Here is a 16,964-nt window from a genome sequence, read left to right on the forward strand (position 1 = left end):
GGCTTCTCTTGTTATGGAGCACAGGCTCTAGGTGCGTGCGCTTCAGTAGTTGTGGCATGGGGCTCAGTAGTTGTGGTGCACGGGCTTAGTTGCTCTGCGGCATGTGGGATCTTCCCGGACCAGGGATCGAACCTGCGTCACCTGTATTGGCAGGCAGATTCTTAACCATTGCTCCACCAGGGAAGTCCCCCAAATGGTGTTTTTACACTTAAATTATCTTGAACTTTGGCCCAGGACATTACTTTTTACAATATAGTTTTCAATGGCTGTAACAGTATTCCTTATTATGGAGCTATCAAAATTTATTTAACCAGTCTCCTATTATTGCATAGTTGTTATTTCATAGTTTCCTTGTGATAAACCATGATGGTATGAATATCCTTAAATATTAAATTTTGCACTTATTCATAATCATTTCCTTTGTATGAAGACCAGAAATAAGATTTCTGGGTCAAAGGTTTACACATTTAAAAAGCATTTGATGCATATTACCACATATTGAAGGGTATTTTAAAACCCATTTTGTTGAATTGACATCCTTTCATTAATGGTTTCCCTTAGAAAAATCTTTCTAGCTTCTTCTCTTACATTCTGTGTCTGATGTAATTTTGAATATTTGTTGAATTTTGAGACGAAAAAGAACACCGTAATACTTAAAGCAAAGAATACTAAAATGCAGCCGTGTTAAGGAAAAGAATGAAAATATTATTAGCTAATGTTGTTTCACATTCCTTATGCCAAAATAGACCCTGACATTTTTAACTGGCATTTTTATTAAGATAAGTAAATAAATATATTTCAAATACAAGGCATGGGGTCTCTAAGCCTGTGTTCAAGCGTGTATCAACTATTCGTAACTGTAGCTTTCTCTGCAGGACATTGAGTAGCACTGTAGAAGGAGAGGGTTTGTTTTTTTTTTTTAATGTTTGTTCAATAAATAATATTTCACTTTGAAATAATTTTCTGTTATTAAGAAAAATACTCCCATCTGGTATTTTTTTTCCCCACATAAGTTGTGCAATTGATGAGGTTGCTCTCTTGTGCTGTGAAAGCCCACTGGTGAATTTCCTTTTGCTTTTCTCAGGCAAACACCCTTTGTAGTCTTTCCAGGTAATTTTACAATTAATGTTCTAGAAGGCCAGAGAAAAATTGGTGATAATGAAACTGAGGGAATTGGGAAGCACCTCTGTTGAATAGCAAGGAAAGGTTTTCTTTCTGTCCTTTATTTCTCCTAATTTTAAAAGGGGAAAAAAAACACACCTCTTATTTATTTTGACATTGTTTTTCTGCCCTTTTTTTCAGTGATCTGCGGAGGGGGCGAGAGCTTTCTGTGTGCCAGTGGCATCTGTGTCCCCAGGAAACTGCTGTGTAATGGCTACAACGACTGTGGCGACTGGAGTGACGAGGCTCATTGCAGTATGTGACAGGCTGTGTGGGGTTTGTCTCGGGGGGACAGGGATTCCATTCAGGGGCCTGGAAACCAGCGCCATTCCATTGTCCAGTACTGACAACCACCCGGCACTTGGGTGGACTTCTTTTAGTTTGCTTTTCTTAAGTGAGCAAATGTGTTTATCTTCCCTCACTCCATGTGACAGCTGTGTGTTTGCACACCTTCCAAAGGCCTGATTTCATTAGGAACTCGACAGCTAGATGTGCTTTGGAACACATCAGGGACTGAAGTGTTTTTGCTTAAAGTATCTTAAAATTGGGAAAATGCTTTCTGTTTATTTTGTTTGGGTGAGGGTTTTTGTTTTTGTTTTTAAAGCTTTGAGTATAAAGGTCAACTTTTTTTAAAAAAAAGGATATTTTTAATAGGAAAATTTTTTACCCTCATGATTTTTAACAGTTGTGACACAGAAGATGCAAAATCTTTTGTTGGTTTATGTTTCCTCTAAATCTGGAGAGAGTGACGGCAAGAACTGTTTTGAATCCATGGATTGGTAGATTCAGCCTTAAACATCCTCAGTTTACTTACCATTGATTTGATCAGTCATTTTGACTAAAACGGTGGTTTATCCAATATTCTATTTGTCTGTTTGGGCTGCTTTACAAACACGAACCCGCGTCCCCTGCATCGGCAGGCGGACTCTCAACTACTGCGCCACCAGGGAAGCCCTCTACGATCTTTTGATTCTATAACCAGCTCTAGGACAGTGTCTGGTACAGAGCAGGTGCTTAGCAAATGAATGAGAAAGCCTCCAGGGAAATGGTTGTCACAGGGAAAATAGTTGCCACAAGGTCCCCGTACTTGGTGCCACATAAACCTCTGTCAAATACTTTTGGAAGTCATTTGCTCTGAATTTGGGGTCACATTGGTTGATTTATTTTTGAGGACTGTGGTGAACTAATTATACTGAGTTAACTAATTATCCTAGTTAGTATAATTAGTTATACTAATTATCACACAGTATAGTGATTAATATTATAAGGTCTTGAGTCAGGCTGCCTGTCTTCCTATCTTCTTCTTTATCATTTCCGGCCTCTGTGGACAGAGAAAGTTACTCAGTCTCTCTGGGCCTCAGTGTCCTCATCGGTAATATGGAGACAATAAGTAATAGTAACTACCTCTAGAATTGTTGGGCAGAATAATGAATCACTGGATGTCAAGCACAGAGACCAGTGTCTGGCATGCAGTAACTCTCAAAGGGCATTAGGATTTATGGTTGTGATTGTGGCTGTGATCTTATTCTCCATGCCCTCCCTCCTCCCAACACTGCTCCCACCCCTGCCCCGCCAAAGGTCGTGATACATTGTAGAGGAGACAAATACTACAATATGCACAACGGTTTTCAAAGCAGCACCACATGAAGCTATGTAGAAAGGAGGCCACCCAAACAGCACAAAATAAAAACTGATATTCCAAATAATGTTTCCGAGTCATCAGAAATGACTGTACCGGGCTTCCCTGGTGGTGCAGTGGTTGGGAGTCCGCCTGCCGATGCAGGGGATGCGGGTTCCTGCCCCGGTCCGGGGGGATCCCGCATGCCGCGGAGCGGCTATGAAATAATTTTCTGTTATTAAGAAAAATACTCCCATCTGGTATTTTTTTTCCCCACATAAGTTGTGCAATTGATGAGGTTGCTCTCTTGTGCTGTGAAAGCCCACTGGTGAATTTCCTTTTGCTTTTCTCAGGCAAACACCCTTTGTAGTCTTTCCAGGTAATTTTACAATTAATGTTCTAGAAGGCCAGAGAAAAATTGGTGATAATGAAACTGAGGGAATTGGGAAGCACCTCTGTTGAATAGCAAGGAAAGGTTTTCTTTCTGTCCTTTATTTCTCCTAATTTTAAAAGGGGAAAAAAAACACACCTCTTATTTATTTTGACATTGTTTTTCTGCCCTTTTTTTCAGTGATCTGCGGAGGGGGCGAGAGCTTTCTGTGTGCCAGTGGCATCTGTGTCCCCAGGAAACTGCTGTGTAATGGCTACAACGACTGTGGCGACTGGAGTGACGAGGCTCATTGCAGTATGTGACAGGCTGTGTGGGGTTTGTCTCGGGGGGACAGGGATTCCATTCAGGGGCCTGGAAACCAGCGCCATTCCATTGTCCAGTACTGACAACCACCCGGCACTTGGGTGGACTTCTTTTAGTTTGCTTTTCTTAAGTGAGCAAATGTGTTTATCTTCCCTCACTCCATGTGACAGCTGTGTGTTTGCACACCTTCCAAAGGCCTGATTTCATTAGGAACTCGACAGCTAGATGTGCTTTGGAACACATCAGGGACTGAAGTGTTTTTGCTTAAAGTATCTTAAAATTGGGAAAATGCTTTCTGTTTATTTTGTTTGGGTGAGGGTTTTTGTTTTTGTTTTTAAAGCTTTGAGTATAAAGGTCAACTTTTTTTAAAAAAAAGGATATTTTTAATAGGAAAATTTTTTACCCTCATGATTTTTAACAGTTGTGACACAGAAGATGCAAAATCTTTTGTTGGTTTATGTTTCCTCTAAATCTGGAGAGAGTGACGGCAAGAACTGTTTTGAATCCATGGATTGGTAGATTCAGCCTTAAACATCCTCAGTTTACTTACCATTGATTTGATCAGTCATTTTGACTAAAACGGTGGTTTATCCAATATTCTATTTGTCTGTTTGGGCTGCTTTACAAAATACCACAGGCTGGGTGCCTTTAACAGCAGAAATGTATTTTCTCACAGTTTGGAGGCTGGAAAGTCCAAGATGAAGGTCCAACAGTGTCAGTTTCTGGTGAGAATTCTGTTCCTGGCTTGCAGGCAGCTGCCATCTGCCTGTGTGTTCACATAACCTCTTTGGAGAGGTGAAAGGAGAGGGGAGGAGAGAGAGCTCTGCTGTCTCTTCCTCTTCTTACAAGGGTATGAGCCCTATTCAGTTAAGGCCCCACCCTTATGACCTTTATCACCTCCTCACGGGCCCTGTCTCCAAATACAGTCATGTTGGGGTTTAGGGCTTCAACATACAAATTTTGGGCAGACACAGACATTCAGTCCATATCAGATTTATATTCAGTTCTCAAATTGATTTGCAATTATGCAACAGATTAAAAGGAAAAATTAGCCTCAAGAATACATTGCAGGATCTGTGTCCAAAACAGGACCATATACAATGGTGTTCAAATTGCTTTCGAATGGTTCTATGACCAGCAATAGTTACTGTGGGAAAAGCTGTGTTTTATTCCCTGTAGGGGTTACCAAGGCTTTATAAGGGCTCATCTTAGTTGCTCACCTGAGTTGAAAGATTCGTCTGGTGTGTTTGCCAGGAGGACCAACTCTTCATCCATATGAAGGGTTAGGATGCTTATTTACCATAACTTTTGAAAGACAGTATATTATGATAATATTTAGGGTCAGTGTTTCCCAAACTGGTGTCCCATAGTACCTGAGTCTTGAAAAATGCTTGGGAAAAAAATAAGTTTGAGAGGGCTTTCCTGGTGGCGCAGTGATTGGGAGTCCGCCTGCATACCATAGTTTCTTTACTAAGACGGGGTGCAAGTAAATACTAGAAAGATTTCCACCACATTAATAAAAATAAAAGTTTACCACTCTATGCCAATGGAGGAAGCTTCAGATGTGTGGAAGGTTCACTTCTGTTTAGTGACAGTCTGATTATGGGGAATCAATCAAATTATTGAATAATCTTGAATTCCCACTATGTGTGAAGCATGTTCTAGATACCTAGTAAATGTAGAGACTGTTAAGACATGGTTTCTTGCTTCATGACACTTTTAATCTAATCAGGGAAATGGCATCTAAAAATAGAGATCATTAAATATAGTGTTTTAGCACAATATAATAGATGTCACCAAGCAAAAGAAGATTGTGTAAAAAAAAAAAAAGGCCCTGTGAGTAGAGAAGAGTGCAGATCACTGGTTGCCAGCTTGGTGTGGAGAGACCTGACGGAAAAGACGAGATTAGAACTGGCCTTGGACTGAGGTGATGTTTGGATATTCCAGGACAGTAGCTCTCAACTGGGGGCAGTATTACTCCTGGGGGGTGTTTTGCAGTGTATGGAGACCTGTTTGATTGTCACCACTGCGGAGGTCGGAGGGGATGCTACTGGCATTTAGTGGGCAGTGGCTGGGAGTGTTGATGAATATCACACGAGGCACAGGGTAGCTCCCCGAAACAAAGAGTCCCCCAGCCCCAAATGTCAGCAGTACTGCAGTTGAGAAATCCTCCTTTGGAGCTAGAAGTCAATAGGTGAAAAAAACCCAGGAGGTCAAGAAGCCCGGGTCACTGTAATAGTCTGGGCAACCGTGGGCAAACTGGTTAACCTCTTTGGTCATCTCAAAACGAGGGCATCTCGGGATGGAAACTGAGCATCCATATTTGAATCCTGAGTTGAGCCAGCATGATTATGTTTATAGACTCATAGAGATTGAGCCAATTGAATGAGGCTCGTGATAAAAGGCTTTCTGTTCCTTAGCTCTCCCCTTTCATTTAATGACAATTTTGAGGGGTAAACGTTAGTCATTGTGATGCCAGACTGAAATAGATATTAACAAGAACTTCAGAAGTAACATTTTGTATCAAGCTCTCTTTCAGAAAAAAGGATCTGTATCTAGAAAAACACCTACCTTAGGTTACGCAAAATTATGCTTGTATTGAATGAGAAAATCACAGCAAGCAGCTTTTGCAGGTTTTGGTCGTTGGCCCCAAATTACACTGACGACATCTCTTTTCAGTTCAAATAAACATTTATTCCAGTAAAAGGAGGCACTGTGATCTTTGCTATTTGCTATGTATTTCTGGGTGTGCAGTGCCTTTGGTTAAGGCTTTGTGTGTTTACTAATTACACAGACCTTAGGGAGGCAACAAGTTGTTTTCCAAATGCAGCTAGTTTTGTAGCTAACCTCTGAAAATGGCATCTAACCAAGAAAGTCATAACAGTGGAAAGTTGCATCTGCACCTGTGTGAATAATGAGGAATTTAAAAAAAATGTTTGAATCATTTTCACTTATGAAATAAGTTAATAAGTGAGCGTTAATTTACAAAATATGTCCGATGAGGTGCTTTAATATGAATTACCGGGGATCCCAGAATAGGCCACACAGAGGGGCCACGTTGGAAATTTTTAGTGTGTTCTCAGGTTAATCAGATTCTGAAAGGAATATTTGATTTCCCAGTCCTATCATCAAAAAAATGAAGTGTACTGCTTAAAAAAATTAATTCGTATGGTTTAGAATCTGTCACCCCTCCACCCTGTCTCCTCCTTCAGGTAATGTAAGTACTTCTGCACTGATGGTCAAGGTGAGGACCCTGGTACTGCTGATTCTAGCATGCCGATTCAAAACTTCTCACAGAGATGAAAATGAAAATCAAAAAGATCTTTTAAAACTTCCTGAGGAAATGTATATATCTTGATGCACAAATTCCCCAACCCTGGGATCTCTTTTTAGTCCTTATATTTTCCCTTATGATGGTTATCCCAGGGGAAATGAAAAGTTAAAAGTACTTATAAAGTTCTGTATGTGTATAAGTGTGAGCATATGTGTATGCACGTGTGTGTTTGTGTATGTACACGTACACACACACTCTTAATGATGGCGCTGAACAGATGATCGCTAAGGCCCATTCCATTTCTAAAATGATGTCATTCTAAGAGTATTTAAGTAACTTTTTTTCAGAAGAATGCTCTTTGAAAGAGAAGTTGATGAATCATGTCAGTAACAAGTATAATATTTTGATGTGGCTAACAGTTTCACTGATCAATGCCCAAGACTTTTTAAAATAAATTTATTTATTTTTGGCTGCGTTGGGTCTTCATTGCTGCTCACGGGCTTTCTCTGGTTGCAGCGAGCAGGCGCTACTCTTCGTTGCGGTGCGCGGGCTTCTCATTGCGGTGGCTTCTCTTGTTGCGGAGCACGGGCTCTAGGCACGTGGGCTTCAGTAGTTGTGGCACGTGGGCTCAGTAGTTGGGGCTTGCGGGCTCTAGAGCGCAGGCTCAGTAGTTGTGGCACACGGGCTTAGTTTCTCCGCGGCATGTGGGATCTTCCCGGACCAGGGATCCTACCCATGTCCCCTGCATTGGCAGGCAGATTCTTAACCACTGCGCCACCAGGGAAGTCCCTTTGCCCAAGACTTCTGATAATAAATTGTTATAGAGTTTGGGATGTTTATAGTAAAGAGGCAGCCATCACCAGTTGTATGAGATGCAGGCATCTGCTTGAGGAGGAACAAATAGCTGTAATTCAGGAGACTGAACTGTTGACCATTAGATTCTTGGTCTTTCTCAGCCAAGCAGACTGATCCTCACATGTGCCTCCATTTCTCACCTCTTTCCTTTGTTCTTGCTATTCCCTCTATTTGAAACCTGCTGAAGTTTTCATTCCATCCACTCTACCAAAATCCTCCTCATCTTCTGTGATCCCGCTCCAGCCTTACGAATCTGTTTTTGAACTTCATTCACTTTAAATAAGGGAAAAAATAATACATTTAAGAAATCTAGTTTCTATTACATGCAGGCTTTACATGTATTTTAAACATTTTTAACAGCTTTATTGAGGTATAATTTACATACTGTAAAATTAACCCATTGATTTTTAGTAAATTTATAGCATTGTACAACCATCACCACAATCTACTTCTAGAACTCTTTCATCTCTCCCCACACTTTCCTTCTACCTATTTGCAGTCAGTCCCCACTCCCACATCTCCAGCCGTAGATAACCACTGCTCTGACATCTGTCTCTGTAAGTTTGCCTTTTCCAAGAACTTCATAAATGGGTTGCATAATACGTAGTCTTTGTATCTGGTTTCTTTCACTTAGCATAATGTTTCTGAGCTTCATCTATGCTGTCACATGTATCAGTAGTTTGATACTTTTAATTGGTGAATAGTATCCCATTGTAAGAATATACTACATTTTGCTTATCCATTTACCAGTCGTTGAGCATTTAGATTGTTTCCAGTCTTTGGCTACTATGGATAATGCTGCTGTAGACATTCACATACAAGTCTTTGTGTGGATATATGTTTCACTTCTCTTGGGTAGCTTTCTAAGTGTGGAATTCATGAATCACGTGATAAGGTTGGAGTTAAGTTTATAGGAAGCAGCCAAACTGCTTTCCAAAGTGGCATTATTATTATTTTACATCCCCACCAACTATAATGAGAGTTTCAGTTTCTTAAAATCCTTGCCAATACTTGGCATTATCTGTCTTATCTATTATAACTATTTTAGGGGATATGTAATAGTATCTTATTGTGGTTTACTTGCATTTCCTTAATGATTATATTGGGCACCTTTTCATGTGCTTATCAGCCATTCATATGTCTTTATGAAGACTTTCTATTCAAGATTTTTGCCTCTTTGTAATTGGATTGTTTGTCTTATTATTGAGTGTAAGACGTCTATATATATTCTGGATATAAGTCCTTTATCAGATAACGTGCTTTGAAAATATTTTTTTTCAGTATGTGGCTTGTCTTTTCATTTTTAAATAGTATCTTTGGAAGCACAAATATGTTTAATTTTAATGGATAACCATTATTTTTTTCTTTTAGCCTTGTGTTTTGTTGTTATATTGAAGAATTCTTTGCCCTCCCCAAGGTCATGAAGATTTTTTTCCTGTGTTTTTTCCTAGAAGCTTCATAATTTTAGCTCTTACATTGAAGTCTATAATCCATTTTGAGATCATTTTTATGTATGGTTTGAGGTAAAGGTCAGAGTTCATTTTTGTGTATTTGAAATCCAATTGTCCCAACACCATTTGTTGAAGAGTATTCTTTTCCCATTTAATTGTCTTGGAAACTTACAGACATTAATTTATTATTTATACCTTCCCCTAAACTCTATTAAGTAATTGCTCTTATCCTAACTTCAAAAATAAGTTTACAGACTTATAAATTTTAACTAATACGCTCAAATTCCCACAGCTAAGAGATGATAGACCCAGGATAGGAGTTCTGTTTTACCCAAGAACAAGACCTATCTTCTTATTAAAATTTCCTTTCATGATGTTTATTCCAACATTAAACTATAAGCTTCCTGAGGTTTTATATCACTTATTCTTATCTTGGCACCATAATCTAGGACAGTACTGTTTATTTGAGGGTCATGCTGTGAAACATTCAATTGACTTAAGTGATGTGAAAGTAAGTAATGACTCTGTAATCTAAATGACTTTTTCTCTTTGTTACATTTATGCTTACCATGGGCAAAACTAGACTTTCATTTTAAAGGAAACGTTCTTTAAGAAATAACTACTCACCCTCTATTAAGTGTTCATTCTGTATGAACATGAACTTCATTAGGAACCATGGTGAGTTGAGAATGTCTTTTCTCATATTTGACTCTAAAGGAGCTTTCAGGTGTCATAAAGTGGAGCTCAGATAAATACTGTCAGGAAGTGATAAAAGCATTGCCTTGGGAGCCAGAGGGTCCTAGTCGTGGTTCTTCAGGAACTTGTTATGTGACCTTGAGCACATCATTAGATCTCTCTGCACCACAGTCTCCTCACCTGTAAAAGAATAGAGGTGGACCAGGTTACATTATGATTTCCCTCCCATGATATGCTTTCGTTATATAAACTGCTACTGTAACATCCTGTTCTGCTCTAATGAGCCATCGGTGTCTTCTCTTATTTTCAGATTGCAGCGAGAGTCTGTTTCACTGTCACACGGGCAAGTGCCTTAATTATAGCCTGGTATGTGATGGATATGATGACTGTGGGGATCTGAGTGATGAGCAAAACTGTGGTAAGTAGCACCATTTCCCTGAAGGTTTTCATTTAAAATTGCAGACATTTATAATCAAGAACTTGTAGCTCATTGTTTGTTAACGTGATTAGTGGGTGAAATTACAAAATGATCGGTTTCTTACTTTTCCGAAAGAGGAAGTTTTTTAAATTATTAGTCTCAGTCATGTCTCATGTGTAAATGTAAGATTTCTTACAAAAAGTCATACTAAGGAAATGCTAGAGATGTGGAGTAGAAATGGGAGTTAACTTTTTTTTTTCTCTTTGAAAATGTTTGATTTCTTCTCTGGTTGGAGCCAGTGGCTCGTGTTTAGATTCTGAACTCTTGAGCAAAACGTTGCAGACAGATATATTTTCTGTTCCTGGTCCCCTTATTATGTATAACCGAGACCCCTCCTTTATTTGATTGCCACACACTACGGGGGCAACTTCTGCAGTGGGGATATCGAAGGTTAGAAGGGTGCATCTGTTTTATGTACAGAAACTGATCTTAACTTTTAAAGAAGGAACCTACCTCCTAGGTGCACGTTTGTACCTATAAACAGCATCTTCCCAATTCCTCACCCTCCCAGCTCCTGGTAACCAGCAGTCTACACTCTGTTTGAACAAAATCACATTTTTTTAGATTCCACATGTTAGTGATATCACACAGTATTTGTCTTTCTTTTTCTGGCTTATCTTATTTAGCATAAACTTATACAACACTCTATGTCAATTATATCTCAATTAAAAAAACAAGAATGACCCTACCTTTAAAAGAGCCAAGTTCAATTCTGAATGCCCTCTCATGAATTAAAACCAGCAAAATTCTTCTTGCTTATTTACCTTTCTGAATTTGTGATTAGCTTTTGAATTTTTTTTTTTAGGTAGTATATTATTGAGTGACAGAAGAACTTTCTAATAGGAGCAGAAGGGCAAGGTGAGATGAGACAGGACACTGGGAAAATGATGTGAAATGATTATTCAGCATTAGAGAATATCAAAAGAAATGCTGGGGGAGAATCAGGAGTGGGTCAGGGGAATGCCTCGGAGGAGTGGTGAATGTCCCAAATGGCCCCATGCTGGGAAACTCAGTAGTTTCTAGAAGCACCTGTGTAGCCGCCTCTCACTGCATCCATAAGAATGTTGGAAAATGTACGTATGCGCAAAACATCCCACGGGTCACTAGATAGATATGGATTATCTTCTGGGATTGAGTAGTCTTGGGACACAAAGAATGAGACTCCATTGTAATTGTATACATCATAAAATGTAGTTTGTGGCCTTAGAGATTATCTACTCCAACTCCTCCTTTTACCAATAAGATAACTGGAGAAAAGACAGTAAAAATGAGGGAGGGGGGAATTGAGTGTAGCTTGGTAGTTCAGTAGGCCAGTGGAGAGGACCAGTGTATAGTTGGCATGTGAAAGACAGTGGTCTTACCAACCCAACCTAGTTCCTCTGAAGGTAGTAGGATATCACGAGGTTTGTGCTCTTAGGATGACTTTGTTTCTACCTAATGGTAATAATCACGATGTCCTCTTAGACCATTCTCTGTCCCGGCTGCCCATCTTTAGCAGGCTGAGCATGTGCTGGCTCCTCTGGTTCCCACCCAGTGGCCTCTCCCATTGCAGAGCACAGGCTCCGGACGCACAGGCTCAGCAGCCATGGCTCACGGGCCCAGCCGCTCCGTGGCACGTGGGATCCTCCCAGACCGGGGCACGAACACGTGTCCCCTGCATTGGCAGGCGGACTCCCAACCACTGCGCCACCAGGGAGGGCCCATGTCTTTCTTCTTTTCTCTGCACCATTTCGTCCATCTTCTTCACTTAATTGCTCCCCTATATCCTTCAAGACCCGTGGTCCCTCCACAGGTCTGTTAAAGACGGTGGTGCTGTTAATGGAAATCCATGATAGTTCCTCATTATGGGATCTGTTATTCACGAATCTACATACATCTTTTAAAGGGTTGTTTATATTAAGGTTATTCCATGTCTCATATCAAAGAATCCTATAGGTTCTGCCCTCTGTGAGAGGAAACATCACTTAGTTCTCCTTTTTTCCCCAGGAATATATAGTTTGGGACAGAGGTTAAATCCAGGATAAAAAGAATCATTAAAAAAACCCAACTATTTTGCATTTCTTACCCAGCAGTTCTTTCAAGTATGAGTTATATATTTAGACAGTTCAATAAAAAACCTTAGCTTAACATCAGGCAAGATGACAGGAGGAGATACCTGCCTCCGCAGATTACCACAGAGAGGTAAGTTGCAATTCCTAGAAACATGACAGAGTTGTCACGAATCATCAAATCAGCTATCTACGTTGTGAAACCCAAATCACAGTTCTGTTTATTTGAGCCAAATCACAAAATTTTCATAAGGAAAGAAAACAGTGACTAAACACAACAAAACACAGAACAAGCTATGGGTCCTAGAAAAGCTGGGAGCTTGTTATTCATCTGAAAAGCAGTCAGGTCTTACCCCGTAGTGATGGTGGCCGGGGGGCCACATGGTTGCCCGGGAGGTGCCAGACCCAGAGTAGAAAGGTTATTGACGGTATTGGAATAATTGGAACAGACTCTCTAATACTGGAACTTGTTCTACTGGAACAAGCCACACAGTTCTAAGTGTTTGTCATGCTGGTTCTCTCCATCCTCCTGAGTATTTCTTTCCTCCAGACTGCAACCCCACAGAGGAGCATCGCTGTGGAGATGGACGCTGCATTGCCATAGAGTGGGTGTGTGACGGTGACCATGACTGTGGGGATAAGTCTGACGAGGTCAATTGCTGTGAGTGCCCTGAGGGCTTTCATTTTGCTTATTTTTCTACTTCTGCCTGTTTAGTCAAATACACTCAAGGTTCACTATCTAAACAGATTCTTGCACTTTGGTCCTAGCCTATACAGATAATAATTGAGTGGTGTGATGACAATAACAGCATAGTGTAACGGACTTCCGCCTCTCTTTCTCCAAAACTCCAAGCCTGATTCGGCTGCTCTGGCCAAGCGGGTGGCAGTTTTCTTTCTCATTGTCCACAAATATCCTTTCTGGGTCTGCGACTTTGTCAAAGGGAATGTTCTTCCCAGAGACTGGGGCACTTTTCTTCTGCAAACAATATATGAGCAGTTAAGTGGGAGCCTCCAGAGGTGCTCTCAGGTACCACGTGTGGGAGAACCAGGGGAGAACTGGCAAAGATAAGAGAGCCTTCCGTGTTCATAGAGTTACACAGAGTGTGCGATAATATTGTAACTTTAGAGCCTGTCTTATTTCTGGGTGAGTATATCCGGAGAAAACTCTAACTCAAAAAGACACATGCACCCCAATGTTCATTGCAGTACTGTTTACAATAGCCAGGACATGGCAGCAACCTTAACGTGCCTCGACAGATGAATGGATAAAGAAGATGTGGCACATATATACAACGGAATATTGCTCAGCCATAAAAAAGAATAAAATAATGCCATTTGCAGCAACATGGATGGACCTAGAGATGATCATACTAAGTGAAGTAAGCTAGACAGAGAAAGGCAAATATCATATATCATATGTGGAATCTAAAAAAATGATACTAATGAACTAATTTACAAAACAGAAACAGACTCACAGACATAGAAAACAAACATGATTACCAAAGGGGAAAAGTGGGTGGGTGAGGGATAAATTAGGAGGTTGGGATTAACATATACACACGGCTACATATAAAATAGATAACCAACAAGGTCCTACTGTATAGCACAGGGAACTATACTCAATATTTTGTACTAATCTATAAGGGAAAAAATCTGAAAAGGAATAGATACATATATATATATATAACTGAATCACTGTGCTGTACACCTGAAACTAACACGATATTGTAAATCAACTATCCTTCAATTAAAAAAAAAAGGTCTTCAGGTAGCTATTACACTACCTGCCTAATAAAATCAAATATGGCTGATCACATTTTATTCCCTAGAAACTACAGTATACTCAGTAGGGGATAAAAAAATGATTGAATAGCAGCAGCTGTTTGTTAAAAGAGAGTAATATTGATCTAAAAGAGTTAATATGGTGCATTTTATGCATGTTCAAACTAATTAAACTCTTTATTCCATCTTTTGCTGTCTAATAAAAGCAGGAACAGCTGATACATATGAGATTGACTATTTAATTTGCCTATAATTTGAGACAAAATTACAAATGTGGGTTGCATGGTTTTTATTTTGACATAAGAAAAATCACATAAATTAATTAGGAAATGCAATGCCCAGCTTTCTTCTTTCCTGAACTTGTTTGAACTGGAATAGTACCTGAGTCCTTGCTTAGTGGACATAGTGGAACAGAGTGGTCTGTACTTTGATGGATCTTGGAAAAGCAAGGACTTGGTGCTCATGTATGTATTTATGTATGTGTGTGTGTATGTATGTGTGTATGTAGACCATAAGTTGGTGAAGGCCAAGGTCATATGATACATGGGTTTCTAACGCTCTAAAAGACAATAGGGATAAAATCAAGACAACCTTCAGAAATTGGAAGGTTAATGGCCACTAGACCATCCCTTTTAAATGTCAGACATCGTAAGCAAGTTTTGAAATAAAGTGTTTATTGTGGGGTAGGTACTATGCAAGCCTTTCACATATACCACTTCATTAGTGCATTAGGTCAGGTTGGTGCAGAGTGAAATGTAGGGGCTTGGGTTAGAAAAGCTTGCCTTCACATTCTGGCCGTACCTTTTAACAGCCTTGAGACTTCGAGGCAAACACTAAACTCTCTAAGCTTCAGTTTCCTTCTTCTAAACAAGGTCGATAATATCCATTTGCAAATTTGTTCTGAGGATTTGAGATTAGACACCTAATACTCCTAGCACAGTTATTGCCACATAGTAAGCCTTTAATAAATTGTAGCTTTTATATTAGTAGTATAACTACTACCATCATTAATACTGTTTCTCACCATGCAATGATCAAGAAAAAATTTTTAGTGAGTGCTATTTAATAAGGGAAGAGAAATTCCTGAAAGGAAACTTTCCATTCCGAAGATACTTGGAATGAACAAAATGAATGATATATTCATTCATTTTTGCAGAACATTCAGAAATTTAGAACACTTCATTCTTGGTGATGCCAGATAAATGGGGATCACTGATGTGATCTATAGACCGAAAGAAGTAGAGATAATTAAAATGCATGTTATTTTGGCATTTCCTAGCATGTCACAGCCAGGGTCTGGTGGAATGCAGAAGTGGCCAGTGTATCCCCAGCACTTTCCAGTGTGATGGAGACGAGGACTGTAAGGACGGAAGTGATGAGGAGAGTTGCACCAATGGTAAGTGTGTGCTCCAGCCCCAGAAACAGTCCTGACCGGTGGGCCTTTCCTTGGGAGCACAGCAAAAAGTTGGAAGTTACCTACAGCTTAAAGGATCCCCATATAAATAATGCCAGATTGCTTAATGCACTGGTCCTCACAGCTCTGGTCAGCCAGAAACCCTTGCTTATGGTAAATGTGACTCTCATGCAACTTACACTGAAAAATCATCCCTAAGGGTGAAGAGTAGAGGTTAAACACTTAAACAGCATGGGTAGATTCAGTTAGATGTTTTATGGGGAAACACCACAATAAAGAGAAAAATGTAGCGTATAGTATTCAATTCAATTAGATTTCAATTAGAAATAACTGGCTTCTGAAATTAAATGTAATGGCTTCCTAAAATAACCATGTACAGAGAAGCAGTTTAATGCCTCACATCTTAACTGGGGTATAATTGCTTTACAATGGTGTGTTAGTTTCTGCTTTATAACAAAGTGAATCAGCTATACATATATCCCCATATGCCCTCCTTCTTGCGTCTCGCTCCCACCCTCCCTATCCCACCCCTCTACGTGGTCACAAAGCACCGAGCTGATCTCCCCATGCTATGTGGCTGCTTCCCACTAGCTATCTATTTTTACATATGATAGTGTATATATGTCCATGCCACTCTCTCACTTCGTCCCAGCTTACCCTTCCCCCTCCCTGTGGCCTCAGGTCCTTTCTCTACATCTGCGTCTTTATTCCTGTCCTGACCCTAGGTTCTTCAGAACTATTTTTTTTTAATTCCATATATATGTGTTACCATACGGTATTTGTTTTTCTCTTTCTGACTTACTTCACTCTGTATGACAGTCTCTAGGTCCATCCACCTCACTACAAATAACTCAATTTCATTCCTTTTTATGGCTGAGTAATATTCCATTGTGTATATGTGCCACATCTTCTTTATCCATTCATCTGTCCATGGACACTTAGGTTGCCTCCATGTCCTGGCTGTTGTAAATAGTGCTGCAATGAACATTGTGGTAGATGACTCTTTTTGAATTACGGTTTTCTCAGGGTATATGCCCAGTAGTGGGATTGCTGGGTCATATGGTAGTTCTATTTTTAGTTTTTTAAGGAACCTCCATACTGTTCTCCATAGTGGCTGTACCAATTCACATTCCCACCAGCAGTGCAGGAGTGTTCCCTTTTCTCCACACCCTCTCCAGCATTTATTGTTTCTAGATTTTTTGATGATGGCCATTCTGACTGGTGTGAGCTGATACCTCATTGTAGTTTTGATTTGCATTTCTCTAATGATTAGTGATGTTGAGCATCCTTTCATGTGTTTGTTGGCAATCTGCATATCTTCTTTGGAGAAATGTCTGTTTACATCTTTTGCCCATTTTTGGATTGGGTTGTTTGTTTTTTTGATATTGAGCTGCTTGTAAATTTTTGAGGTTAATCCTTTGTCAGTTGCTTCATTTGCAAATATTTTCTCCCATTCTGAGGGTTGTCTTTTCGTCTTGTTTATGTTTTCCTTT

General features: G+C 39.8%; 1 protein-coding gene across 1 annotated transcript in view; it reads left to right on the top strand.

Moving 5' to 3' along the window:
• LOC112390641 (atrial natriuretic peptide-converting enzyme-like) overlaps nt 1–16,964 on the top strand; it is a gene marked incomplete at its 5' end in the record, with an annotated part of 114,468 nt that overhangs the window by 5,309 nt on the left and 92,195 nt on the right. Inside the window, 5 exons of the mRNA XM_024731672.1 lie at nt 1,303–1,416; nt 3,351–3,464; nt 10,060–10,167; nt 12,826–12,936; nt 15,337–15,453. Of these exons, the coding sequence (XP_024587440.1) occupies nt 1,303–1,416; nt 3,351–3,464; nt 10,060–10,167; nt 12,826–12,936; nt 15,337–15,453 (564 nt within the window). The remainder of the gene's footprint in view (nt 1–1,302; nt 1,417–3,350; nt 3,465–10,059; nt 10,168–12,825; nt 12,937–15,336; nt 15,454–16,964) is intronic.

This window comes from Neophocaena asiaeorientalis, unplaced genomic scaffold (genome assembly GCF_003031525.2).
Source record: "Neophocaena asiaeorientalis asiaeorientalis breed wild unplaced genomic scaffold, Neophocaena_asiaeorientalis_V1.1 scaffold39, whole genome shotgun sequence".
NCBI classification, from domain to species: Eukaryota; Metazoa; Chordata; class Mammalia; order Artiodactyla; family Phocoenidae; genus Neophocaena; species Neophocaena asiaeorientalis.